The sequence below is a fragment of the Zalophus californianus genome, chromosome 16 (assembly GCF_009762305.2).
Source record: "Zalophus californianus isolate mZalCal1 chromosome 16, mZalCal1.pri.v2, whole genome shotgun sequence".
Taxonomy (NCBI): Eukaryota; Metazoa; Chordata; class Mammalia; order Carnivora; family Otariidae; genus Zalophus; species Zalophus californianus.
In genome coordinates, this window is record NC_045610.1 from 14,973,800 (window position 1) to 14,999,525 (window position 25,726).

The window sequence follows — 25,726 nt, forward strand, 5'->3', positions numbered from 1 at the left end:
CAGGGGTGTTAACCGAGAGGTGTAAGGCAAGTCCCCAGCTCCCGGCGCCTTTTACAGATGCAGCAAAACAGGAACCACACATGTTTGGGGAAGGGGATATGAAGATGGAGTTGAAAAAAATCCTGGTCCCCACGATGACTATAAAGTCCAACTGAGATCTGGGGCTGTGGCCACACCCCCACTTCCCTTCTCCCACCTAGACCCCCTGGGCCCAAGCTCATCTGTGGGTTGGGGGAGGCGAGACCTGGCCTCCGTCCACAGCCTGTCCCTCCCTGCTTCCGGCAGTGCACAGAGGCTGGTGAGTGGGGCCGAATGGAGGTCAGAATAGGGGTGTGGGCAGCTCTCAGGCCTGTGCAGCTGGAGCCACGGCACCCAAGCCAGTCCCTGAATACTGGGGGGCCAAGTCCACCCACCTGGGGCTTTGAGGCCGCACTCTCTGGCTCAGCCCAGGCTTTGCCTGTTACCTGAGACACCTCTTGGTATTAGGTCGGTTCTGCCCACCTCGATGCTTTCTGACCAAGTCCTTTTCATTCCCATTGCCATTCTTGAGGGCTGTCCAGAGACCAGAGCGCAGGGTACCTGGTTTGTCTGGGAAATTGGTCAGAGGTGTCTCAGTCCTAATCAGGCCCCTCGGGCAAAGCAGTCACTGAAAATCCGCCTCTAGGGATGAGGCGTGGCTTCTTGGCACCTCATCCTGGCCCCCTGTGACTCCCCCGCCTCCTCTCTGCCTCCACGAGGCTTTGCTGTGATTTGTGCTGCTGTCGGGCGGGGTCGGGTTTCCTGAGCAGTTGCAAACATCCCACCTGAAACATAACAGGCTCTTCCTCTGGCCACAGCTATTGTTTCCCTCGGCATTATGGCCACAGTCTTGCTCTGTAGCCAGCAATGACATGTGTTCTGAAAATAGCTTGGCTCCCCTGTCCCCTTCCCGCCCACCCACCCTCCTGAAGATGCAGTCACTCCTTTGTGGTGGCCCCAGGAGTTTCACTCTAAATATAGCTGCAGCCCATTCACACTGCCACCCAGCTGGGGGAGGGTGGTGCTGTGGAACAATGGGGCACACACAGAGCCCCCCACACCTGTATGGAAGCTAGCGGAAGGCAGACACTCAGCCCTGGCTCCTAGCTGTCGGAGGCAGGGTGGGAGCCGGTGCACTACCAGGCCAGGGGCACGTTCACGCCAGGGCAGGAAAGCACATCAGCCTGCAGAGCTGGGCAGCCGCCCGCCCCGCTCTTGTGGTTCCAGAGCCCATTCCAGCTTCTCTGCAAACTGTGGTGCTGGGCCTCCAGTTTGCTCCAGCAGCATCCACAAGGTCCTGTCCTCCTACAGAATGGTCAGGCTATTGGCTGCAACACCCTTAGGCTAGCACTGCTTAGAGCAAGCTCGGAGGGTCATGCCAGCCCTGCCACTCCCTCTCCCTCAGGAAAGGGTATACTTCTTGGGCATTCTCACATTAAGACTGAGCAGATAACATTCAATCGGATTATCTTTTTTTTTTTTAAGATTTTATTTATTTGTCAGAGAGAGAGCACAAGCAGGGGGGAGCGGCAGGCAGAAGGAGAGGGAGAAGCAGGCTCCCTGCTGAGCAGGGAGCCCGATGTGGGACTCGATCCCAGGACCCTGGGACCATGACCTGAGCTAAAGGCAAATGCTTAACCAGCTGAGCCACCCAGGCACCCCAATCAGATTGTCTTTAAAATGCCCTCCAACTCTGAGATTCTGTGATTGAGTTCATTGAGTTCCTATAATATATCAAACCCTATGCTGGGTATTATCAAAGAAACTACAAGAAAAGAAGGCCATTCTCCTTACAGCCTAGTTTAAAAATAAAATCAGTCTTCATAAAATGATAAGTAGCAAGCAAGTCATCCTAATTGTAACTTTTAAAAAGAAAGCCAGTATACATACATTAAGGTCTGTGTTACTGACTGAACATCCAGAGGAGGGATCCTAAGCAGAAAGTTTCCCATGAGCGCCCACCCTACTAAATGCAGAGGTCTACCGTACCGTCCCAAGGGCGGCAGACGGCGCTGCCTGCTCTCTGTAGTACATGCAGCATCTGCTCCCTTTGCTTTCTGTGGCTCGAGAAGGAACTGCCTGTCTGCACTTTTGGTGGTTATCTCACCAACTCTTCCTATTTTTTTATTTCATTTCCATTTTCATTTAAAAAAACAAAAACAAACCTATGTCATTAAAGAAAAAAAAACAGTATCATGAGTCCTACAGAAATCAGTAGTCCTCTCTGTCACCCCTCCCCATCTCCCACTTTGCCCCCAAGTGGTTTCCCCAGAAGTCCCCCCCCCTCTCCTGCATCTATAGAAGGTGACCCATGGAGCTGGGCAGGAGGAAAGAAAAGTGACACCTGTGAAGTTACTGATACGTGGGTCAGGCATTTTCCTAGATACTTTCCCATACAGAGTGAGCACAGAAGTTTGCTGTGGTACAGAACTTCTCATTTCTGGTGAAGACATGGCTGTGGCCAGAGAGGCCCAGGGATAAATGACTCCATCAGCCAGGAGAGAGGAGGAAGCAGCCCCACTCCCTTTGGAGCCCTAAGCAGAAGGAAGACCCAAGAAGGCCTTCTCTTGATGTGGCTCTGCTTCATGATGTGGGTTCTTCAAGTTCCACAGTTCCTGTGTGAGCTAATTGTGTTACCTTTTATTTGTAATTTTCGGTGTCTCAATTTTTACTGGGTCAGCATCCCCAAATCATCCCCACTGTCTAGAAGGAACTTAACCTGTGAAAGAGCCCTTCTCTTAAGCCTGTCAGCTTCCTCATTAGATGTTATTGTGGATTATCTCTTTCCCTGTTTCCCACCGGCTTGCTCAAGGATGCTGTCATACTTCAGAGAAAGTTGGTTACTTAGCACCTTCTCGAAACAGAATTGAGTTCTTTTTTCCTTGCACACTTGATGACAACTTGGTCCTTATTCCCACTGATCTGATTCAAAGCATCCATGCTTTCCTTGGGTTCTCAGTTCATTCTCCAAGGACCACTGTGGCCCAGTCTTAGCTGCAGCAAGGAGGGTTCCTGTGGAACTCTCCTTCCGGGTCAGCACGCTTGACTCCAGGCCAGGGCCAGTCTGTCTGAATCACAGCATTCCAGTGGAGCCCCCCCTTACCCCCACCAGAGGCTTCTGCAGCTTTTTACTCATACAAACAAAAATAAATCTCACTACCGGCCTCTGAACTCCGCAGCGGCTTGCTTCCCCCGTCTCCCCAAGCGTCCTATGGCTGTGAGTAGGGACTTGGCACTCTCCCCACCGACATCACTTTTTCACTCCCTGCGCATCCTGTGTCCTTCTCTCACCGTGCGACCCAGAGATCGGAATGGGACGTGACGGCCGGCACAGGCGCCGTGCACAGCTGCCAGGAATCTGACGGGTAAAATCTGGAAAAGTTGGGAGGGCAAATGCTAAATGCGCGCATGCATGTGCACGCGCACACACACACACACAGCGCCACTCAGAGAGGGCCGGAAACACAGACACCCACAGAAGAGGGCCTGCAGACTCCCGATCCCTCCTTGGTCTGCCATTCTTTTGAAGGGGACTGGGCCAGTCTCATGACCCAGGTATGACACCCCCCCCAGGCCCACAGGTACCCCAGGAGAAGGGGGAGCAGCTTCATGTAACCTCCTGAGACTCGTGAGGGCATGTGGGGAACAGGAAGCAGTTGTGTGGTGACTCACTAGGCAGAGCCAGGTTAAGGGAAGTTGTCTGCGGGCGTCCCTGGGACCGGATGATGGCAGCACAGCTCCAACCACCCTCATACAGCTTGACCCCACCCCACCCCTGGGGAACCAGCGAGGCTGCCACCTCCCTAAAAGGCTGTGGCCTTTGTTCACCTTTCTGGCCCTGAGCCATAGCTCAGAGAACTCCCGACGGTTAGAGCTTCCCTGTGCCCTGCTCCTAGGTGCTTCTCCCCCACCACCACCACCCTGCCCACAGAACACACAGGCGGGCTGTCAGCCCCCGGCCTCCTTTGGCCACCTGGCTTCAAGGCCAGCTCTCTCCAGGTGGGATGGTACAAGGTCCGAGGAGCTCATTCTTGTTCGTGCAGCCATTTTCTCTTTAGAGTCAAACCAGAGCTGGGCTGTCGTTTCTGGAGGCAGGAAAACTAAGACGTGAAGAGTCGCAGTGGGGCGGAGGCGGAGATCTAGTGCTCGCTTAGGACCCTGAGCCCCTGCCCTCTCGCAGCCTGTGTCCCTGTCTGTTGTGTTCCTTCTCACCCAGAGAGACAAAGATTTGGGTGCCTATGATACCAAGAAAAATGTTGCTGGCAGTGGAAAAGCTGCATAGAGACCAGCAAGGCCGGGGGGAGTGAGCAAGAGGAAGGCTGCTGCTCCCCTGTGAGGAGAAAGGGCAGAGTCCCTGTCCTTACGGAATGCCCGAGCTGCTGAACAAGGTTATGTGTCAGTTATGTCTTAAGAAAAAATAAATTGTTTTAAAAATGCCCCAGGCCGAGTTGAGTGGAATGCATGTCATTCTGTAGTTGGCAGCCCCATGGGGAGGGACTGTGACCCGAGTCCCCTGGGAAGATGGCCAGCAGCAGGGGTACTTTCCCCTGATGAGGTGAGAGCAGTAGGAAGACTGCAGCAGAATGGGCCTCTCAGCCGCATTTCTCATGCCTGCCAGGGGCCTGTGGCCTGTGCCTTCCACCAGCTGTGGTGGCAGTGGCAGCAGTGACTTAGTCATAGGAAGAGGTCCCCAGTAGGTCACAGAGAAGCCACCCCCAGCATTCGGAGGCATGCCCTTTCAGTTTTACTGTTGCTGCCAGCGAAACCTGAGCACCTCCCTCACTGACTGTTAGTGGCCAGGCCCGGCACTGTGGGACCCGTCTCAGTTGGCACGCACATCTCCTCCCCTGCCCTGAGCCTGTGTCTCTGTCCTTCCAAGCTGGTGTGTGACAGATCATGAGGGGGGTGACAGGACCGGTCCCCGCCAGGTTTGTGCTGGTGCCCTCCTCCTGCTCTGTGCGCGGGGAGCACACTGGGCAGATGCCAGCAGATCATTCTGCTTCTTGGCTGTGGTCCCCATAAGAGGAAGCAGCGCAACAGTGACCGTGTTCTGTAGTGACTGACGTGCCCAGAGCCTATCTCAAAGAGCCTCTGGCACTCAGGGCTCTGTTATACTTGGGAAAGTCGGGCTTTCACAGATATGCATGGAGCTGCCCTGAATGAGGTGAACAGCCATCAGACACAGGGCCTCGGCCACGTGCTTTTCAAGGTGTGGTGTGCAGACCACTCACTGGGGCTATGTCACGTGGTTTTTCAGGGATGCACAGGAGACGCTTTGGCTGCTTTTTTTTTTTTTTTTTTAATGGAAGGATAGCTTGCACAAGTAAACTCGATACCGTGGTTATCGTTGCTTAAGAAGTGGCTAAGCCAAAAAAAGTTGAGTTGGCTTAAAGTCCATTTAATGAAAAACACCAAGTAAATGATGGTATAGATTGTATAGAACTGCAGCAAAGGAGCAGAAGTAGAGCACACAAAGACTCAGGTTTAGGAAACACTCTGCTGGGGGTGGGGGGTGGCGGTTCTCATCAGCCTGGGTGTTGCTCTTTACAAGCATGTGAGTTGGGCCCAAATCCATCATACCGCATGGACTCCCCTTGCTGCGGTGTTAATAATTCGTTGTCAGCATCACTGTTTTTGTATAGCCTTTGAGTGTAATTTTTTTTTTAATCTAACTACACAGTGAAGTAAACTGAAATAAATGATACATGTATAAAGTGTTTGCACTGAGCCGTACCCCTCTTTGCTGTCTAGATAATGTGTGCAAAACCACTTTCATATCCAAGGAAACTGACTCTCCCTTGTTGACTTTTAGCCCGGGGTCTTACTTTCAGAAACCTGTTATTTTTAATACCATCAGGGTCTTCCTCTCTGTCCTAGGCAGGGTTTTAGTCACACCCCATTCCTCAGGCCATTTAGTCCATGTTGATTTTTATTGCAGTACTTTGCCCAGCCCTTGCGTCAGTCCCTCAGGCCTGACGGGCTGGCTGTCCCTCTGGAGGGGGAAGAGTTTCAGGGGGCAGGATGCTGACACACTGTGAAGTCAGGGCCCTGGCTCATCCACCCGCTTGCCTACTCACTCTGGCTCACTCACCGTTCTGTGTCCCTGTAGGCTGTCCTGGAGGACCAGAGTCAGATGAGGCAGATGGAGCTCGAGATCAGACCCTTGTTCCTTGTACCAGACACCAACGGCTTCATTGACCACCTGGCCAGTCTGGCACGGCTGCTGGAGAGCAGGAAGTACATCCTGGTGGTGCCCCTCATCGGTGAGTCAGGCCAGAGCACCCCTGCACACGTGCTGCAGCCCCCTCTCCACGTACGCCCCACGGCCCCGGGGCCAAGCAGCCAGAGAGCCCCGCTATGTGTGTATGGCAGGATTTGCAGGCAAGTAGGGTCTGCGTGGGGCAAGGAAAATTGTTTAATAATCAGAGCAGTTCGAATTATTATGGCTGATCCATGGCTTAAACTGCTTGAGCAAATGGACTCCTGTGTCCCAGCAACCCGAGGCTGCATGAGCCCAGCCCTTGTTTTTATCCTTATAAAGCTTGCAGTAAAACAGCAAAGCTGGTTCCCGTTATTGGTAAACACTCAGCCCTGGCAGATAACGGCAGTGCTGCTGGGTGGTCTGGCAGGGAGGCTGGGAGGATTTTGAAGTGGTTAGATGCCTTTGGTCTGATTGTCTTGTAGCTTTTCATGATCATTCTGTTGGTTCGAGGTAGCATTCTTCTGGCCAGTGTCACCGTAAGGCCAGGCTGACGGAAACCCTCCAGAGCAAGCCCTTGGCTCATGCCTGTGGATTCCTGCCACTTGGGCCCTTACCACTGTCTGGTCACTGATGCTGGTGCAGGGTCAGCATCTCAGGACCCAGCTAGCTTGCTTCCACCCTCAGGCCAGAAGAGCCCAGCTGGGCTGTCTCCAAGGGACTGTCTAGGCACTGTCTTAGTTCTTGGAGCTCTGCGGTGGGTCAGCCTGAGGATGGGCTTTGGGCTCTGGGCTCCTAATATAATTGAAACAGCTAATATAGCTGATGGCTATCCTGTGGAGGGAGAGGGTCTAAGAGGTGATTGGCTTTTCAGTGTCCCCTTCTCAGCAGCCACTTGGAGCAAGTTTGGTATCCTTGTCCTCTAGAAAAGCTGCCAGACTGGCAGTCTGCCTGCCAAGCCACCTCTGACATCCATGCCAAGATGTTCCATTGGGCCTCCCCTCCTAGTCCCAAGTGTCTTAGTGCCAGATGAGGGTGGAAACAAAGGGCAGGAAACATCCGCCCCTGCAGAGGCTATAGAACCCTGGGGGGTTGTGGGAAACACGTTAGCACCACCTGAGAATGTTGGCACTGAAGCAGCCTTCGTCCCGCCTCCACCCTCCCTGTCTTCCTTCCCCCTCCCCATGTGGCCTGGCCAGAACCTCTTAAACCCAGGCCTCTGGACCTAAGGAAAGGCTTTCTGTTCTTCAGAAGTAGAGCAGCAAGACCGTCAGGTTGTTCCAGCTTCCCCTCTTCCCTCACTGCATCCTGGGGTAGGGTAGCTACCAGGATAGTATGTCCCCGTGCTTTCCTACCCTGGGAGATTTTTAAGGGAAAGAGAGTAAGTGGTCACTTTTGCTAATGGTCAGGAAATGGTATAACTGAGAGAGGTTGCTGATGTCCACGGAGTTCCCTAAGACTGGAAAGGGGCCTCAGACACCATCCCAGGCTAGCAAGGTTCTTGGTCCCCAGCACTGATTGTGCCCCTACTGTGTGCCCGGCCTCCCTATTCCTGGGGGATCCAGGGAAAGGTGGAACTGCAAGCCCTTGGCCTTGATGAGCCTGTGGTTTAATAGGGAAAGCCAGATCTGGTGGGGAGGGAGCAAATACATGCTCAAACCCCCAGGAAAGGACACAGGTAGAATAAATAGATGCCTCCCCCCCCAGTGCTGGGAAATGACAGCTGTCCCGCAGAAGTACAGGCCAGCCTCTTCGCACCTTCTGGGGGAGGGGGGCGCTCGACTTTCAGGGGCTTTGCAGGCGACTCCTGTTCAGCGAGCCTCCCTCCGTGCATTCCCAGTCTGTGTCCAGAGCACAAAGGGTTAAGCCGACAGCCTTCCCTGCTTGTTTCTTGTGCTCTTTAACCTGCTCCTGCTCCTTAGGCCTGACCCTAGCATCAAGAAGCCCCGCCTGGTGCAGAAGCACAAACAAGCTTCCCCTTTGAAGCCTGTTTAGTTTGGAAGCAGGAAAGGAGATTTTGGGATGGAATACCAGTTTTTCGTGTTTGATGTTCTGTTTGCTGTACCATACACCCATCCACCACTACTTCCCAGCCTCTACCATACATTGTGTGGGACATGCAGCAGCCTCAGGTTGCTGAAAGCATGGGCTGTGTGTGTGTGTGTGTTCCCACATGGGCCCTTTCCAGAAAGCGTCTCTGAATACCCAGACAGTGAGTGCCAGGCTCACCATGGAACAGCATGCTCATGCCGACTCCCCGAGCCATGAATCACTGCACTGAGGAGAGGCCTCAGACCCCAAACTCTCCCGGAGCCCCCAAGGAGTGCATATTTCCCACTTGACCTCAGGCTTTTGGCTGGAATTTTGGAAAGAATCTTCACCAGAAAATGAAGCCGTGTCCCAGACACATAGGCAGGAAGGCGCGCGCGCGAGCGTGCGCGCGCGCGCGCACACACACACACACACACACACACACACACACACACACACACACGCAGTATCAGAGGAGTAGATGTGCCAAGGGCATGGTTTAAAGGATACCAGGGTCCTTGCAAGTAAGGCTGTGACTGTTGCTTCCCACTTGGTGACCTCTCTGCACTCTGCCAGGGGATGGGACATAGAACTTTGCCCCTTGTGAACTGCTGTGGTTGGGGATCCAGACTGATGAGGGGGAGTGCCTGTTGTCCTTTAGCAGCTACCCTTGTCTCTCCTGAGAGACCCTTTCAATTTAATCCTGTAACTGAGGAATATGATAGTAGAAGGGCCAGGTTTCTTCCTATGAATACAGCAGCTCCAGAAAATCCCTGTAGGTTCCTTCTAGGAGGAGGGTGGGGCCCAGGGGAAGAGGGAGAAAGATAGAGCTCTGTGGAAAGTCTGGCATACTTCTTGCCCCCTAAGTTCCTCTAGTGTCATTGGAAGACTCCTGTGGGGCAAGATAGAGTCTGTGGTCTGGGAAGGGGCTGGCTGGGAAAGTGAGCCTAGGGTAAAGGCAGACATCATTGCTGCTTGCTGAGGCTGATGATACCTTGTGGGACTGTGTCTCATCAGTGATCAATGAACTGGACGGCCTGGCCAAGGGGCAGGAGACAGACCACCGGGCTGGGGGCTATGCCCGTGTGGTGCAGGAAAAGGCCCGGAAGTCCATCGAGTTCCTCGAGCGGCGATTTGAGAGTCGGGACTCTTGCCTACGGGCCTTGACCAGCCGTGGCAATGAACTCGAATCCATCGCCTTCCGCAGTGAAGACATCACTGGCCAACTGGTAAGACCTGCGGCAGAAAGGGAGAACCCATAGCCAGCCTCAGAACAGGGTCTCCAGGAGCTCAGGCACCTCAGGTGGCCCAGGCAGCTGAGGGGGGCAGCCACCACCCAGGCCCAGGAGGGGCAGTTCTTGGTACCCTAGATCACTCTTGTCACAGTCGCACCCCACCAAGGAGGACCAGAACATGTATGGAAGGGACTCTGGGATGTGATTCTCCCCAGGACCCCAGACGTAGAGTATACCTGTGCCTCCGAATGGCGCCCCCTCCTGCCCAGCGGCACTTCTCACACTTTCTTCCTCCAGGGTAACAATGATGACCTGATCCTCTCCTGTTGCCTCCACTACTGCAAAGACAAGGCTAAGGACTTCATGCCCACCAACAAAGGTACAGCTTTGCCTCTGCCTCAGGATCGTCCATTTCCCCCCCACCCCCCTCCCCCACCCCCACTTTCCCATCCTCAGCCTTTCCCTAGGGAGGGGCTGGGGAGTTGGATGTAAGTCTGAGGCCAGCCTTCTGGAAATCCCACCTCACTGTCACAGCTCCCCCACTCCCAGGTGGACCCTGGGCCAACTAGGGTGGACCTAGCCCTGAAAGCCAGGCTCTAGGCAGTGAGCTTTCCCGCTCGGCATGTATCCATTTCCTTTCTTGGGTCCTCAGTGAGTCTTCTGACAGCAAGAATGTCTTTATGATTCAGTGCAGCTTATTCTGGCCATGGTCTCCTGAACCCAGCCCTCTGCAGCTCTGAGAGGGCAGTCCCTACTGGTCCCTAGGGCCCACCTCCCTCTTCTTGGCCATGCTCAGCCTCTCAGTTCATCCCTGAATGTTTACCCTCTATCTGGCCAGTACTGGAGGTACTTCCCCAGTGAGTAGTGGGCCTTTTCTTCCTGTCTCTGTGTCATATGCTGTGGTACTTTGGGGGCAGTTGACAGCTTGAGGACTGAGCCCTCAGCCCAATTTTCAAGGCCTTTTTGGTGGCCAGTCCCATCTTTGAGCCAAAGGCCCACCCTGGGACTCTTCCAGGTGCTTCAGCACCTCATCCTCAATCCAGAATGTTTTCCTGCACAGCCCCTCAGAGTCAGCAAGGCTCAAGTGTTTTCTGCTCCTGGCTCCCAGGAGTCTGACATTTCTTCCTAGGACGTCCTCGCTCCGTGTCATCTACAGACACGAGCATTCTTACTGCTTGGTTTCTGTGTATAGGTGACTACATCTTGTCATTTTCCTCTGGTGGTTGTTGCCCAGCTCTTTTCCCTGCTGCTCAGTTTCCTCGCCCTGGCTTCCAGGCTGGTCAGGAGATTGTCTTCTCTCCTGCTGCTCCTGCCACCTGTGTCACTGCAGCCTGAGTCTCTGCACCAGGGGCTGAGAATGAGCCCACAAGTGCTGTTCTTCAGAGGGGTCCTGCCACCTGGCTTGCACGTTCTGTCCCTGAGGGACAGACCTGGAGAAGAACTGGTAGAAAGGAGTCCTGGCTGAGCCAAACAGAGGAGCTTGGGCTCTGTTTCCAGGCAGCTTCCTAGAGGGGCACTTTCTGAGGGAGAGGTAGGCGGCATTGCAGAAGGCCTTGTTGGGAAGTATGGTTCAGATACTGCTACGGCCCCACCCAGCCTCAGAGCTGTTTCTTTCTTAGCAGAGACACATTTTGGCTTTGGCCTTACTAGTCTTTCCACCCCCCCCACTTCGCCCCAAACAGCCTGCAGGAACCCATTGCCATCCTGGGGACCGCCCCTATCACAATTACATCAGCAACGGCTAGTGTAATCAAACCCCATTTGTCAGTGTGAATTCTTAGCAGATTAACTTGTCAGATACACAGAGAAACCGTCACTAAATGTTTATGTGTAAACGATGTTGAATTTTAAAATCATGTGGATTATGGCGGATGGGGCCTGACAAGATGACAGTCTCTGGTTTCTAACAAAGTGAAGTTACCAGTGTCAAAACAGAGGATGTTTATTGTTAAAAATGTCTGAAAGTATCCACAGAAACCCCTGCAGACCCCTGCCAGCAATGCCGGGCCTTAGTCGACTATCCTAAGGCCTGGGACTCTCGTTCTGAGCCCCAGGACAGGAGTGGCGGGGCTGCGTCGAGCAGCCAGCTGGGAAGCTCAGAAAGCACAGCCCGGCACCACCCACGCCTGAGGGGCCAGGCCCAGGCCATGGAGCCGTCTGAGAGCATCCTCTCTGCTCATGTGGCCTCCCTCTCCCCATCTGCCCACCGTCTGCCCACCGCAACCCTCACCTCCCACCCCTTCTCCTTCCGCCTGGCCCCTTCTCCCACCAGCGTCAGCCTCACGAGCCTCTCCCTCCCTCTTCCCCCAAACTCCTCCCAGGCTGACAGCCAGTTCTCAGCCTCCCTGCCTGGAACTGGCAAGCCTGAAACTGCTCAGGTCCAGACCTGGACATTTGCAATTGCCCAGCCCCGCCAGCCCCCCGCAGTCAGTAAGCCCCGCAGGACATTTCCTGTGCCTCACTGTCTGCCGGACCTCCGTCAGGAAATACCCAGCCCTGGACTGAGGGGTGGGCCTGCCACTGAGCGGCCTGACCAGGGCTGGGGATGTCACTTGTGTGGGGACTTGGCCCTGGCTTAAATTCTCTCCAATACATTAAAAGTTAGGGAATTAGGGAAAAGTAGTGGAAGACATCTTGCTAAGAGGTCATCTAAAAAGAACAAAGACTGCTGGTGCTGATATAGAAAGAGCTTAAAGTTATATAAAATTTGAATAAAGTAAATACGGCTAGTATGATTGTAATGTTGTTGGGAAAAAAGCTTATGTAACAAGGATATATACTTGCACATGTGCATTAAAAAATCCAGAAGCACGCATAGATCTAGCCCTGGAGAACAAGACAGAGACACACGAAGGGAGAAACTAGGAGGATGGCTTTGGTTTTTCCTTTCATTTGTCCTCTTCTGTATTGTTAGAGGTTCTCACCATTTACGTCGCTTACTTTCATGTAATAGAGGAAATCATTTGGCTCTCACTCAGGGCCACCTTGGCACGGCCTTGCCAGGGACCCTTGCCCTCCTCTCCTCAGAGGTCCCTTGAACTAACCCCTCTCCTCATCTCTGGGAGCCTGGATTCACTTTGGATTCCATCTTGAGCTTTCTACCTCTTGATACCTAAAGCATTGACCTCCTAGCCTTGGAGGGAAAGGATGTGCAGGAAGAGAGGAGTACCTGTGAGCCCAGGACCAGCCATACAGCCCAAAGGAGCAGAAGGAAAGGGGCTTCCTCTACTCCCCTCAGTTCAGCGTCCCAGGAGAGGGGTCTGTGGAGGCTAGTGGCTTGGGCAGGTCTCTGGACACGAGGCAGCTCCATCCCAGGCTGGAGGCGGGGGTCTAAAGCAGAAGGCCAGCCCTGGCCCAGCATGGTCCTCTCTAAGCCAGTAGGGGAGGGGTACCCTCGCTGATCGCGTGAGGGAAAGACTTGTAGAAGGGCCAAGAAATGGCTGGCACTGACCCCTCCCAGGCCACATTCCCCTCGGAGGGAGGAGAGGCAGCCCGTGCCTCTGCCTCCTGCCCTCAGCGACGTCCCTCTGCTCTCATGTCTACAGAGGAGCCGATCCGGCTGCTGCGGGAGGTGGTGCTCTTGACAGACGATCGCAACCTGCGCGTGAAGGCACTGACGAGGAACGTGCCTGTGCGGGACATCCCGGCCTTCCTCGCGTGGGCCCAGGTGGGCTGAGGGGGCCGCACCGGGGCCCCCCCCCCGTCGTGGAACCATTCCTGAGAGGCCACCAGGCGCCCAGTGTAGCACCGGCGATGCCCACGTGCCTGAGCCACCAATCCACCCAGACAATAAACCATCCTCTTCCAACCCACGCCGTGGCCGTGCTGTGGGGGAGCTGCTCCTCACAGAGCCCCTCCTGAGGGTCGGGCGGAAGCTGCTGGGACCCTCCTGGGCTGCCAAGATTTAGCAGGGCGGTGGCTGGCTGCAGTGACAGCAGGTGGGTGAGCCAGATAGGCCGCCCACGGTCTCAGCCTTTCTCCCTCCCCCTGTCTAGTTCAAGGGCTTGCGGAAGGCCTTCTCAGCCCAGGGACTCCGCCACTTTCTCAGCTGGAGACAGGGCAGGGGGTTGCATTTCCATCAGGTGCAGGTGAAATGATCTTCAGAACCCCTGTGCTGAATGTGTCCCAAGAGGCTTTGGTCATGCCATGAAGAGAATGCCCAGGGTGTGTCTCTCTGAGGCCTGGATTCCCCGATGGACCCCAGTTGGGTTCTGGACACCATGTCCCGAACAGCAGCCTTAGGCCCCACCTTTTCTACCCCCTACCCCAAACACACATGCATCCTGCTGCTCTTCTTCCTGTCCTTCTCATTCTGGGTCCATTACACTTTGCCCCTCGTTCCCCTTTGGATGGTCGTGGGTCTAGAGGGAAGGGACATCTGGTCTCAGACTCCTGCTTCCTGGGTGGCCTTTGCCTTCTCCTCTCCCTCATTAGCCTTCCTTTTGCTCTAGTTCCCATTTCACGAAATTTCTTCAGACTCTTCTCAGTTCCCCCTCCTCTCTCCTCCCCCTCTCCCTCCTGAACCATCCCCTTGGCCTCCTTCCCTTTCTAGTTGGTCCCTCTTACCTCCCCAGTCCCCTCAAAGTCTTCACTTCAGGTCCTTGCTGTGGGGGTTCCCAATCTGAATCGTCCTCCTCTGGTACCTCCTCTGGTACCACTTCCTTCTCTGTGCCAGGAACCTAATAAAGCTTTCCTGCCCTGACCTTCTTTCTCAGACCCCTTGTGCTCTGAGAAACTTCCAGGCTCCTGCAGACCAGCCTGAGGGTAGGGTGGGCCAGTGCCTGAGAAGGGCATCGCCGAGCCCTGACTGTACACCATTTCTAGCTTTGCCCTAGAAGAACTTGACACAAGGGCCTTTTGGCCTTTGAGGTTTTTGTTGCCTCTTTAGCTGGCACCTGTGTCCGGAGCCTCCCTCGAGGGGCTTCCTACTGGGAATGGGCTCTCCCAACCCAGGGACAGGGATGAAAGGAACTTGGAGGAAGACAGGACTTTGAGGAGGAGCCAGGAGTCAGTTTTGATGGGACCAGAGGGGGAATCCCCCAGAGCTCCCCGTCTGGACTGTACAGGCTTCCTAGAGGATGGGAGCAAAGCGCTACCCTCCCAGAGGCCCAAGATTATACCAGGAGGAGGGCGTACTGTGCAGGAGAGCCACCAGTGGTTTGGGGGTATGAGTCCCCCAAGGGCCTCAGAAGACCGGCTCTTTGGGGTACAGGGTCCCGGCCTCTTCTTTGAGATCCTCTCCCCTGGGTGAAGGCCAATGACTGGGTGGGTGGGAGACCCATCTCCTTTCTGTCCCATTTGCAGCACTGGTTTTGTTTCCTTAATAAATTTTTAGTTATGAACATGCCTGACCTCTTTGCCCATCTGTCTCTGGGGCTGGGAAGGGAAGAAGGTCCAAGCCTCTCTGCACTTGTATGAGGGAGCTGTGTCTGGCCCCTCCACCCACCCAGGTCCTTGTACAGGGCAGAAGAGAGCAGCGGGGTCCAGGGTCCTTGGTTACTGCTTTATTGCTGTTTGGTTTCGAGTATAGAAAATGGAAGCGGCTCTGGAAGAGCCTGTGTACAAGGTAGGAAATATACAAACGGGGAGGAGGGAGCTAAAGAGACCACGTTCCAGCCCAGCCCAGCCTGGGCTCGGGGTGGGGGGCCGCCCGGGGCGCATGCAATAAATATGGTCCGGGGGGGCCCCAGGGAAGGGAGGGATAGGGAGGACACCGCGGGAGTGGGAGACCGGTAGGCCAGGGCTGCCTCAGCCCTCTGACTCCAGAGGGAGGGAAGGGTTGGCCCTGGGGCTAGTGCCACTTGTGCAAAATGAGGAACTTCACATTATCAGTCCCGGGGCGGGCGGGAGCGGGGGGCGGGGGGCCCTCCGGCCGGCTCAGTCCCCTCCCCGCTCCCCAACTCTGCCCGACGCTCCGACCCCAGCGGGGAGATTCACAGTGAGAATGGGTGTGGTCGCAAGGGCCGGAGGTAGGGCTGGGAGCGTCCCAACAGTGACACCCCTCCCTCCAAGAGCAGCACGGAGCCGGGGGGGAGGGGGCCAACGAACCACAGGAAGAGGCGGAGAAGGGCCGGGGGTCTCCTTTGGTCAAAGCTGATATCAAAAATATAAATCTCCCTTCCCCCATCCCACCCCCGTCCCGGGGTTTCACCCCCACCCCCACCCCCGGGCTAAGGCACAAAGCAGTGAGGCCAGGTGGGGCCGCCGCCAGTGCGGCGACGCTGCCGGGGCTGCTACAGTCGTCCGGGCGCCGTGTGCCTGCTCGCGGCGGCTGCCGTCGTTCCCCGGCGGGGGGGGGGTGGGGGGCGGGGGACGGGCACGGGCCGGTGCCACGCGGCGGCGACGAAGGCGGGCCGGCCAGAGGCGCTCTAGGTGGGGGAAAATCGGTCGATGGTCCGGCCGTCGGGTCCGGCGGCCAGGTGCGCTCCCTGGCTCAGCACCTCGGCCGCCTTGTCCGGGCTGAGGCCCAGCTCGGCGGTGAACTTAGCCAGCGGGTAGAGGCTCTCGAGCGCCACCTTGGGGTCGTGCAGGAAGTGCGTGGTCTGCGCCAGCAGCTCGGCCGCCGCTGCCTTGTCCTGCTGCTTCAGGCTCAGCTGTTCAGCCGTGAGGCGGGCTACAGCAAAGACACCCTCGGGGAAGTCGAGCTTGCCCTTGCCGTCGGGGCCGGGGACGCCGGGCAGCGCCCCCAGGCCGGCCAGCGCTCCGGCTGCGCCTGCCGCGCCACCCACGGCGTGCATCTTCATGTGGCTGATGAGGTTGCGTTGCTGGGCGAACTTGCCGCCGCACACCTGGCACTCGTAGGGCTTCTCGCCCGAGTGGATGCGCATGTGCTCGGTGAGGCGGTACTGGCGCGTGAAGCGCATGCCGCACGCGTCGCACGCGAAGGGTTTGAGGCCCAGGTGGCTGCGCATGTGGCGCGTCATGGTCCCGCGCTGCGTGAACTTCTTCCCGCAGATGGTGCAAGGATAGGGTCGGGTCAGCCAGTGCGTCTTCTCGTGCTGTCGCAGCGTGGCCGGGTCTTTGTAGCTCTTGTCGCACGACGCGCAGCGGTACGGCCGCAGCAGCTCACCCAGGCCGCCCGGAGCCCCAGCGACCTTGTCCCCACTGCCTCCAAAAGGGGGCCCCAAGCCGGCGGCCCCCGCAGCTACCTCAGCCGCCTCGGCCCTGCCGTACAGCGCCTCCTCCTCCTCCACGTGAGCTTCCACGTGCGCATTCAGCTGCTCCGAGCTAGGGAAGCCCTTGCCGCACGGTATGCACACGTACAGGTTGTCACCGAAGCTCTCGGGCTCGCCGTAAGCCAGGTGCGGGCATGGGTAGCCCTCGAGGTGGCCGCCGGGCGGGCTGGGGTCCTCGCTGCTGCCTGTCTCCTCGCTGCTGCTCTTATAGTCGTCGCCGTCGCCACCCGCGCCTGGCCCGTCCAGGCCGCCGTGGTAGCGCGGCGGCGCCAGGCCTAGAGCAGGCACCCCGGGCGAGGCGGCCGGGTCCCCGCCGCGCTCCTCGCAGCGCTCGCTGGGGGAGCCGCGCTCCCGGCCCAGCTCGTCGCCGTAACTGCCCAGGCCTGGTTCGTGCTTCATCCAGCGGTAGAGGAGGCTGGGCCCGTCGGGGCGGCCCGGGGGCTCGGGTCCCGGGCTGCCGCCGCCGCCGCCGCCGCCGCCACGGAACGGGTCCGGAGGCGGTACGGCCTCCTCCAGCTTCTGGAAGGGCAGCGGCGGCAGCGGCGGCAGGGGGAGCGGGGGCTCCTTGTAGGCTGCGGGGCCGGCACTGGGAGGGCTGTCTGGGCGCGGGGGCAGTTCGCGCTCGCCGGGCGGCCGCTCGGGAGGCGCGGAGCCCGGCGGGCTCTTCTTGGACAGGTCCAGGCCGCAGAGCGGGGAGCAGCGGCGCTCCGGGGCGCAGAGTGCGGAGGCCGGGCCGGGGCCCGAGGCGTACAGCTCCGCGCAGTGCGTGTTCACCGCGGCCTCGGGGCCCGCGGACGGCTCGCCGGCTGGCGGCGGCGGGGGCCCGGCCGGGGACGAGTAGCAGGCCTGGATGACGGGCGTGGCGGCCCGAAGGCCCCGGCCAGGCCTCCCGTAGGGAGCGTAGCCGCCGCCGCCGCCGCCACCGCCCCGCAGGTGGCAGTACTTGCCGTGGCGCTTGAGGCGCTTCTTGCACAGCGCCACGAGGTCGGGGATCTGCAGGTAGCTGGCGGCGGCCAGCACTGCGCCCAGGCTCGGCTCGGCCCCCGGAGCCACGGCCGCGGCCGCCGCCGCCTCTGCGCCATCTGCCAGGCGGCCGGTGTAGATGAAGTCCAGCACCAGGCGGAACACGGCCGGGCTCACCATGTCATGGTCCAGGTTGAGCAGGTTGTCATGCACCACCAGGGACTTGAGGTAGGCGCTGCTGGCCGCCAGCACGTTCTTGTGCGCGCGGAAGAGGGCGTTCTGCACCACGATGATCACGTCGCACAAGAAGCCCTTGGTGCGCTGGTTGTTGAGCTGCAGCAGCAGCTGCCTCGAGTGGCCCGGCGCCTCCATCGTGTCCAGCATCGTCTGCCCAGCACACTCTCCTGCAGGGATACACAGCAGCCGGGTCAGCGCCTCACCCAGCCCTGGCCGCCTCTATCCAGCTGGGCGCTTCTCCCCGCGCCCCCCCCCCCAACTTCCCCTTCCCCCTTGCCCTCAGCCAGGCAGGGGCATCGAGCACCGCGGCCTGGGTACTGGCAGTGGGGCGGCGGCGGCCTCCGAGTGTGCAAGCCTGGGCCGGGGGCCTGGACCCAGAAGAAGGGCGTCTGAGCGTGGCTGCTGGAGACGAGGCCAGGCTGGCCTGCACGGCCCAGGCCCGGGTGCCACCGGGCACACAGGCTGGGCTCTGGGGACTTCCGAGGAGAAAACTGTTTGGGGGAAGTGACCCCTTCGGAGACAGTTACCGGATTTGAGGAAAATGTCCGCTTCAGGAAAAGTCATTCAGGGCCGAGAAGTTTGCCCGATTGGGATATAAGGGAGCCGAGTAAAAAAAAACAAAAACAACAACAACAACAACAAAGCGCCTCCCGCCTCGGGAGAAGTTGCCCCAGCTGGGGGAAGTGATCCAGTGGAGGGGAGCGCGGTGCCCGCCGTGGCGCCGCCCTGCCCGGGGGCTGTCAGGCCCTCAGATGGGGCCGAGGCGCGGCCGCGGCGCGGGGAGCGGAGGCAGAGGCTGCCGTGGCGGGCAGAGCATGAAGGCCGGCCCCGGCGCGGGGAGGGCGTTATATCGGGGCAGGAGGCTGAGGCAGGAAGCAGGTGGGGGGGAGGGGGGAGCCACGCAGCTCCCAGGGGAGGGAGGGGGCAGCGCCCCGGGCGGGCACGGCGCACAGCCGGCTGCGGCCCTGACCCCGGCCTGCGCCCCACCCGCGTCCCGGCCCCGGCCCTCGGCCTCGGCTCTGCAGTCGCGGGCCCCGGCGCCTCCCGCCCCAGCTCCCTTCGGCCCCCTCTGCAACGGGAACTCCGCCGCCCCAAACTTGGGGAAAAGTTTCCCAACTTCTGACAGGCCGGGGAGAAGCGCGCCAGCCCCAGTCCCTCGACTCCTAGCTTTTCCTCTCGGCCCCCAATTTTCGGCAGCCAAGCGGCCCTGGAGCCTGAGCCGAGCCCTGAGCTCCCCTGCCGGCTCGTCCGCCCGCCCACCCTGTTCCCGGCCTGGCCCCGCAGGGCCTCGCGGCCCGTTACCTGCGGCCGCAACGCGACCCGGCTTCCCTCCCCGTGGCGGTGGCAGCTCCTAGCCGGCGCCCCACCCGCCCCGCTGCCAGGCGCCGAGCTGTGCCAGGGCAGCGCCCCTGCCAGCCCCGCCCGCCAGCTCCCCTTCCCTTCCCTTCGCCTCTCCGGCCCATGTGCGGGCAGAGTCGGCCCCGGGCCGCTGACCCCGCCGTGAACCCAGCGCAGAGCAGCGTCCCGGCGGTCCTGAGTCCTCTAGGGAACGACACCCGGAGTCCTGAACGCCAGCCGCCTTGGGGCGTCCGCGCCAGAGGATGCGCCCGAGACGGCCAGCGCGTAAGGACCGGGCTGTCCGGGTCCCCTGTCCCTCCCGGTCCCGAGCCTCAGGACCCACCTGGGGGGCATGTCGGAAGCCCCGGGCCCGGCTGCCGGCGGATCCAGGGGGGGACGTGGCTGCGCTGCGCTGCCCTCCGCCCGCCGGGCCCCCGGTCGGTCTGTCCTGCTGGTCCGTCCTCCCCGCGTCCTGGTCGCGTCTCAGCCCCGCCGCGCTTTCCGCGCACTCTTATCTGGAGCGGCCCGGGCCGGCACGCGCTCCTGCTGCTATGGCGCCACCTCGCGGCCGTGCGGGGCTTTGCGCGGCACCTCCGCGACCTCCCTCCCGCGCACCTGGGTTGGGCTGGAGGCTCACAGATGCGGAGCTGGACCCGGGAGAGGGGCCTGTTCACAGGGCCACCCTCCCAGATGTGCCCACGTAAGGACCCAGGCCCCGAAACTTCGAGCCCCACAAACTCTGGGGTTTTGAGCTCAACGTTCCCATGTACATATTTCTAGATTCTCACATTGCCTCAGTTTGAAGAAGTCCGGCCCGCGGGCGCCTGGGTGGCTCAGATGCTTAAGCGTCTGCCTACAGCTCAGGTCATGACCCCAGGGTCCTGGGATCGAGTCCCGCATCGGGCTCCCCGCTCCTTGGGAGCCCCTCTGCCTCTCTCTCTCTCTCTCTCTCTCTCTCTCTCTCTCTCTCTCTCTGTCTCTCATTAATAAATAAATAAAATCTTTAAAAAAAAAAAAAAGTCCTGCCCGCAAGGAGGGGACCCTAGGGACAAGTAGATGGGGGGGGGGATGGAGGTTACGGAAGTCGTGAGAGAGAAGAAGGTAGACAAGATCTTGGGGGGCGACTCCTTAGACATTCCTGGATGGGACTGTCCGCTTGTACCCACCCCACCCCCAACACACCCAACCTTCACTCAGCCACATGGGTTTACGTATGCACGGAATAAACCCATTTGCACCCATACCCTCTCCAGGCACTGACACCTGCGGGCGCGCATGTTGGCGCAAACACATCTGCCCCCTTCTAAAAGGCTCTCTGGGATACTCCGGAGGCTGCCCTCCATGAGCCTGGGCAGGGCCGTTACCCAATCAGCCTGCTCTGAACTTAGAGGTCTCTGGAGGGACCCCAGGACGTTCGACTGGGGATGGCTGGACGGCGCCTCCTGGGGATCCCGCAGAAGGAACCCCAGGCCCCAGATTCCCCGTGTGAGCCATTTTGAGGGACCTGCTTGCTCAACCTCGTCTCCAACCCACCAACCCGGAACGTGGCCGCAGGGACTGCAGCCCAGGGTCCCCCGGCAAGGTTCTGCATCCCACGTGAAGGCCCGGTTCTTGCAGGTGACGCCCCTTATAGGAGGGAGGGGACCCCGCACTGGCGCGGGCACTCCGGAAGTGTCCCCGCGCGGCCCCCCGCCGCCTGGGGCCTGTAGTGAGTGCCGGGTCTCCGCGGCCCACGCTGTGCCTCCTCCCCGCACCTCCTGACCCCTGCCCACACGTCGGGGGTGGGAGTGGGTCCCCGAGAACGCCTGCAGCTTCTGATTGGCTGCGCCTTCCTCAGCCGTGGCGCGCGAGCGGCTGGGGCGCAGAGTTACCATAGTAACCGATGAGGTTCGCGCAGATCGCGTCTCTCTAAGGCCTTGGAGAGCTTAGCAACCGCGCAGGGCTGCTGGGCGGGTGGGTGCCGCACTCACCGCCCCTCGCGCGGTCCTCCACCCCTACGCCCCCGCCAGAGGTAGTAGCTGAGTCACTCATTGAGGGGCCGCCAGCGCGGCCACGCGCGGTCCCTGACAGACACTAAGGTCTCGGGCGCCCCCCAGAGGCTCTCTTTCCTCCGCAAACATCTTCATGGCCTCGGGGCCATCCGTTGGCTCTTGGTCCCCACCGGTCCTCTGACTCCCACCGCGTCCTGACCCTGTCCTCGCCCTGTTTCTACTCCGTGTTCTAGATCCATTTTATCCCAGTCCTCTCCTCCGTCTACCCACAGTCTCCTCACTAGGGTTGCGGTGAGCTTCCAAGAACGAAAACGGTGGGTTCCGGGGCGCCTGGGTGGCTCAGTCGGTTAAACGGCTGCCTTCGGCTCAGGTCATGATCCCAGGGTCCTGGGATCGAGCGCCACGTCCGGCTCCCTGCTCGGCGGAGAGCCTTCTTTCTCCCTCTCCCTCTGCCTGCCACTCTGCCTGCTTGTGCTGTCTATCTGGCGAATAAATAAAATCTTAAAAAAAAAAGAAAAGACAAGGGTGGGTTCCGGGGCTACCAGCCTCTAGGGGAGATGGACCACGACATCTTGGCCGAGGGGTGGATGTGTTGTGCGCTGAAGCGGAAAAAGGTGTATGGAGTGCTGGAGAAAGGTGGGAAGGCTCCTCAGAAGAAGAGCTCTTAGAACTGGGCTTTGATGGATGAATAGGAGTTCTTCCTCCACAGAGAAAAGCAGTCCTGGAGAAGAGAACCACAGGGACAAAGGCTGGAGGCAAAAGAAAAAGAGGTGGTGGGCGGGGGGGGGGGGGACTCCAGGAGGCTAGATTCCAAAGGTTGTGCAGGATCTCTCCGACTGCGTTTCTTTTCTTTTTTTTTTTTATTTTTTTTCTTTTTAGATTTTATTTATTTGAGAGAGAGAGACAGAGATAGTGAGAGAGAGCACAAGTGGGGAGGAGAGGGAGAAGCAGGCTCCCCGCAGGGCAAGGAGCCCAACGCGGGGCTCGATCCCAGGACCCCGGGATCACGACCCGAGCCGAAGGCAGTTGCTTAACCGACTGAGCCACCCAGGCGCCCCTGCGTTTCTGCTGGAATCTTTTATCCTCTTGATGGGACCAGATCCTAGCCCCACAAGGAGCCCCTCAGCCCAGTTTCACTTTTGTGCAGTGTCCACTGTGCCCACTGTCTTTGTTTTTCTTCAACACTCTCCCCAAATCCCCACTCCCTGAATTAACTCACTGCCCCCATCCCTACCCTCAGGCTGTCCTTACGTCCCTGTGGAAGGGTCTCACAGACCTGCAGCCAGCCTTGCTGCCTTCCTGTGGACTTCACTCTTCTTCAATCTTTGATCTTTCCCTCCCTCCCTAGTTTCTACCTACCCTACCTGCCTGGCACTGCTCCCCACCCCCACCCCACCCCACACAATCCATCTCCTCTCTGAACACATTCACCCTCCTCCATTTAGAACTTTCCTCAATTGATGGAGCCAGGGTCTTTCATTTCCCTGCTCTTGTTCAGGAGACTTCTGCCCCACATGGCTTAGGGCCTTCCTGTCAATATCATACCTCCAGGAACTCTAACTCCTGCAGGAAGTGGTCTTGCCACTCTGCCCCTGGAGATCCCTCTCTGCCAAGCTGCTGAGCCCTTGGTCTCCCTCACTCATTGTCACTCATGAGCTCTGCCAATGCCCACAAATGGGTCCTGGACGCGGTCTGCTTGGTGCAAGGCTCTGAAACTGGCAGTGCCCACCCATCCTCCTCCCCTTCATTTGCTGAGGCTTCCTCTTCCACTCACCCCCTTCTCCTGCCGTCTTTCCCCCAACACCCCCATAGAGGAACCCCTTACTCATGTCCAGGGAGTGCAAACCACACTTCTCAAGTTTTCCGGGGTCTCCAGCTCCTGACTGGTGCCTAGACCCCCCCCCATTCCTTCTAGGCCCAGACTCCTACAAAGCTTCTGCGAGCCCTGGGCTCCCCCACTCTTCTTCCCCCATGTCCCCGACGCCACAGCTCTAGACGCTGCTTTAGACCCCCTCCTCAGGTCCAGCTTCCTCTCCTGTACCTCCCACCCCAGGGTGACGACACTGCAGCGGCCATGCGGGGTGTAACGCCACTGAGGGTCATCTTGTAACGTCACAGAGCCGTCGGGTCCCAGAACTGAGGAGTGGGAGAGGGGGCTCCCGGGTGAGCCCCTCGGAAGGCCAGGCGGGAAGTGGGATTGCACCCCCAGGTGTCTCAGAGTGAATAAAGGTGTAATGGACCCGTCCGCCCTCCCGGCACTGTCCTCCCGCCGGCCCCCAGCCCGCAGTTCCGGAAAGTTAACCCTTTGTAGACCCGTACAGGGGCCCCGGGCTCCCCCTCCCTGTTCCTGCTTCCGTGCGCCCTCCTCCCCCTCCCAGCTCCCCGTCGCCTTGGTCCCCCCCAACCCCCCGCCTCGCCACTATAAATAGCCCCTCTTCCCGTTTCCTAAATTCCCTGCTGACGTCGGCAGCGCGTCAGTGTGTAGGAGCCGCGGCCGCATGAATGAGCCGCCGCACGAGTACTACGCGCGCCTATAAAAGCAGCCGCGCCAGCCGGGCTGCGGGAGGCGAGCGGGAGCGGGCGCGACGCGGCCCGACAGGTAAGTGGGACTGACCGACCGACGGGCTACAGATGGACCGATGCACGGACACGGACGGAAGGGCAATGAGGAGACCGGCAGACGGCAGGTTGGAGGGCCCCTAAGGGGTGGGACTGGGGACAGGGTGGGGGACGAGGATCCCCTCGCAGCTGGTGGAGCCGGGCCGGAGGCGTACCCAGAACCCCGTTCAGCACCTGCCCGCGCCGGAATGAAGACGCAGCCACTTCGGAGGAGCATCGAACAGAGGACGGACCCCAGGGTCCCTGCGACATTTCCTGGGGCTCCTGCGCCATCATCCCAAAAAAGTGGGGCGAAGGTGCTGACGCCCCAGAAGACGCGCCCCCTCCTCCCCCTCCCCGCAGCGCAGTGACTCAGCCTCGCTGCCCCCGGCCGGCTGAGCGGGGCCGCCGGCGAAGGACAGACGCCCACCTGCCCGCCGACCTAGCCGCGGCTCTCTCGGGACCCCCACCCTGCATCCAGTCGGGCGCCCCCTCCCCGTCCCATCCCGTCGGGCTGGTCCCTTTGCGCCCCTGACTTCCCGCCTCCGCGCGAGGAGCTGTCCTCTCAGGACCAGGCGGGGGCGGGGCCTCGGCCGGACTGCCCCGCCCCCCCACTAAGCGCCCCCCCCCCACCCCGCCGCCGGAAGTGCCTCTCCGCAGGGACATATTTGACGTCACAGGGCTTTAACGTCAAGGGCCGCGTGCCTGTCCGCGAGCGCTGGGGCCGAGAAAGGCGGGAGACGCGGGGGAGGAAGAGCAGCAGCGCCCCCAGCTGCGGGCGACGGAGGCACCCCCGCCCGCCCGGGCAGCGCGCCGGCACCTTGGCTCTAGACTGCTTACTGCCCGGGCCGCCCTCAGTAACAGTCTCCAGTCACGGCCACCGACGCCTGGCCCCGCCCCAGGACCGCGGACCCGGCCACCTGCCGCGCCCCCGGCCCCTCTGTCCCCCAGGGTCCCTCAGCCCCGCGCGCACTGTCCGCGCCGCCGCTGTCCGCGGTGCTGATCCAGCGCAGGCGCTGCCATCCGCCCGTCCGGTCCCTGGTCACCAGAGGCTGCGCGCGGCGGCCGGTTCACACGCATATCGCACGGCCCCCGAGCCCGGTCCCCATCGCGCGCGCTACCCCCCGCTACCCCCCCTCCCCAACTCGCAGTCCTGACGTCTGCCTGACTGGAGCTGCCACTGTGCCGTCAGCAGCGCGCGTCCCGCCCCCGCGTCTCCAGGGCAACCGTGGCTTTCGATTGTTACTGTGGGAACCGGAGGTAACAGTCTACAGCCATGGTCGCCCCGCAGCACGCCCACGCGCCGCGCCCGCCGCGCTCTGCCAGCCCCGGATGGGGGAGACCAGGAGCAAGAGGAAGCGGGGGCGGCGAGTCAAGATCGGATGTATTTGTGGGGGCGGAGGGAGGTGCGGTGCTGGGGGGCGGGCTACTCTCGGGTCTGCTGCGTGTCTACCAAGGCAGGGAAAGAAGCACGGTGGGCAGTATGTCTGACCGCCCGCCTCAATGACCATACTGTTCTCTTAGCCGAGGTTGTAGCCAAGGAATGGCGAGAGAAGGGGTAGTTCTGGGATTTGTGTTCTTTTTATCTCCTCGGTGCGAGGGAGGCTGCTGGGACCTGAAGGCTTCCTGGAGACTGAAGGGAGTAGACGAAGCCAAGTTTTCCTAAATATGCCACAACCGCGCCACAACCGCATTCTTCCAGGAACCCCTCTGCTGAGTAGGCAGAAAGCGAGACTAATCCTTGAACCCATTTCCTGATGGAGTTACAGCCTTCCCTCACTCTTTCATCCTCTGATTCATGTAGGATGATAAGAAGTGTCCCCAACCCTCAGGAAGCTAGTGTGCTTGTAAAGTTAACCCAGTCAGTAAAGCATTGTCTAAAAGCAGCCTCACCTCAATCGGTGCCGGATTATAATTTGAGAGACGCTCTAATGTGGAAGA

At 59.5% G+C, this 25,726-nt stretch overlaps 2 protein-coding genes across 7 annotated transcripts in view; one reads left to right on the plus strand and one right to left on the minus strand.

Annotated features, from left to right (window-relative positions):
* The window catches only part of SMG6 (SMG6 nonsense mediated mRNA decay factor), a 228,349-nt gene extending 213,518 nt beyond the window's left edge, over positions 1–14,831 (plus strand). For 4 of the 5 annotated variants that reach the window (XM_027624846.1, XM_027624853.1, XM_027624848.2 and 1 more), the window contains 4 exons: positions 6,128–6,281; positions 9,266–9,477; positions 9,781–9,862; positions 13,029–14,831. In XM_027624846.1, coding sequence (XP_027480647.1) covers positions 6,128–6,281; positions 9,266–9,477; positions 9,781–9,862; positions 13,029–13,159 — 579 coding nt within the window. In that variant the 3' untranslated portion in view covers positions 13,160–14,831. The remainder of the gene's footprint in view (positions 1–6,127; positions 6,282–9,265; positions 9,478–9,780; positions 9,863–13,028) is intronic. The other variant, XM_027624847.1, reaches the window with a different exon arrangement.
* A 102-nt stretch (positions 14,832–14,933) lies between these two features.
* On the minus strand, positions 14,934–19,696 carry HIC1 (HIC ZBTB transcriptional repressor 1). 2 transcript variants are annotated; one of them, XM_027624868.2, is made up of 2 exons: positions 19,540–19,696; positions 14,934–18,025 (listed from the first exon to the last, which is right to left on the minus strand). In XM_027624868.2, the coding sequence occupies exon 2, from the start codon at positions 18,003–18,005 to the stop codon at positions 15,852–15,854; it is 2,154 nt and encodes a 717-aa protein (XP_027480669.1). In that variant the 5' UTR covers positions 18,006–18,025; positions 19,540–19,696; the 3' UTR covers positions 14,934–15,851. The 2 variants fall into 2 exon arrangements, with proteins under 2 accessions (XP_027480669.1, XP_027480668.1); XM_027624867.2 differs by lacking the exon at positions 19,540–19,696 and adding an exon at positions 18,386–18,651.
* Positions 19,697–25,726: the final 6,030 nt, after the last annotated feature.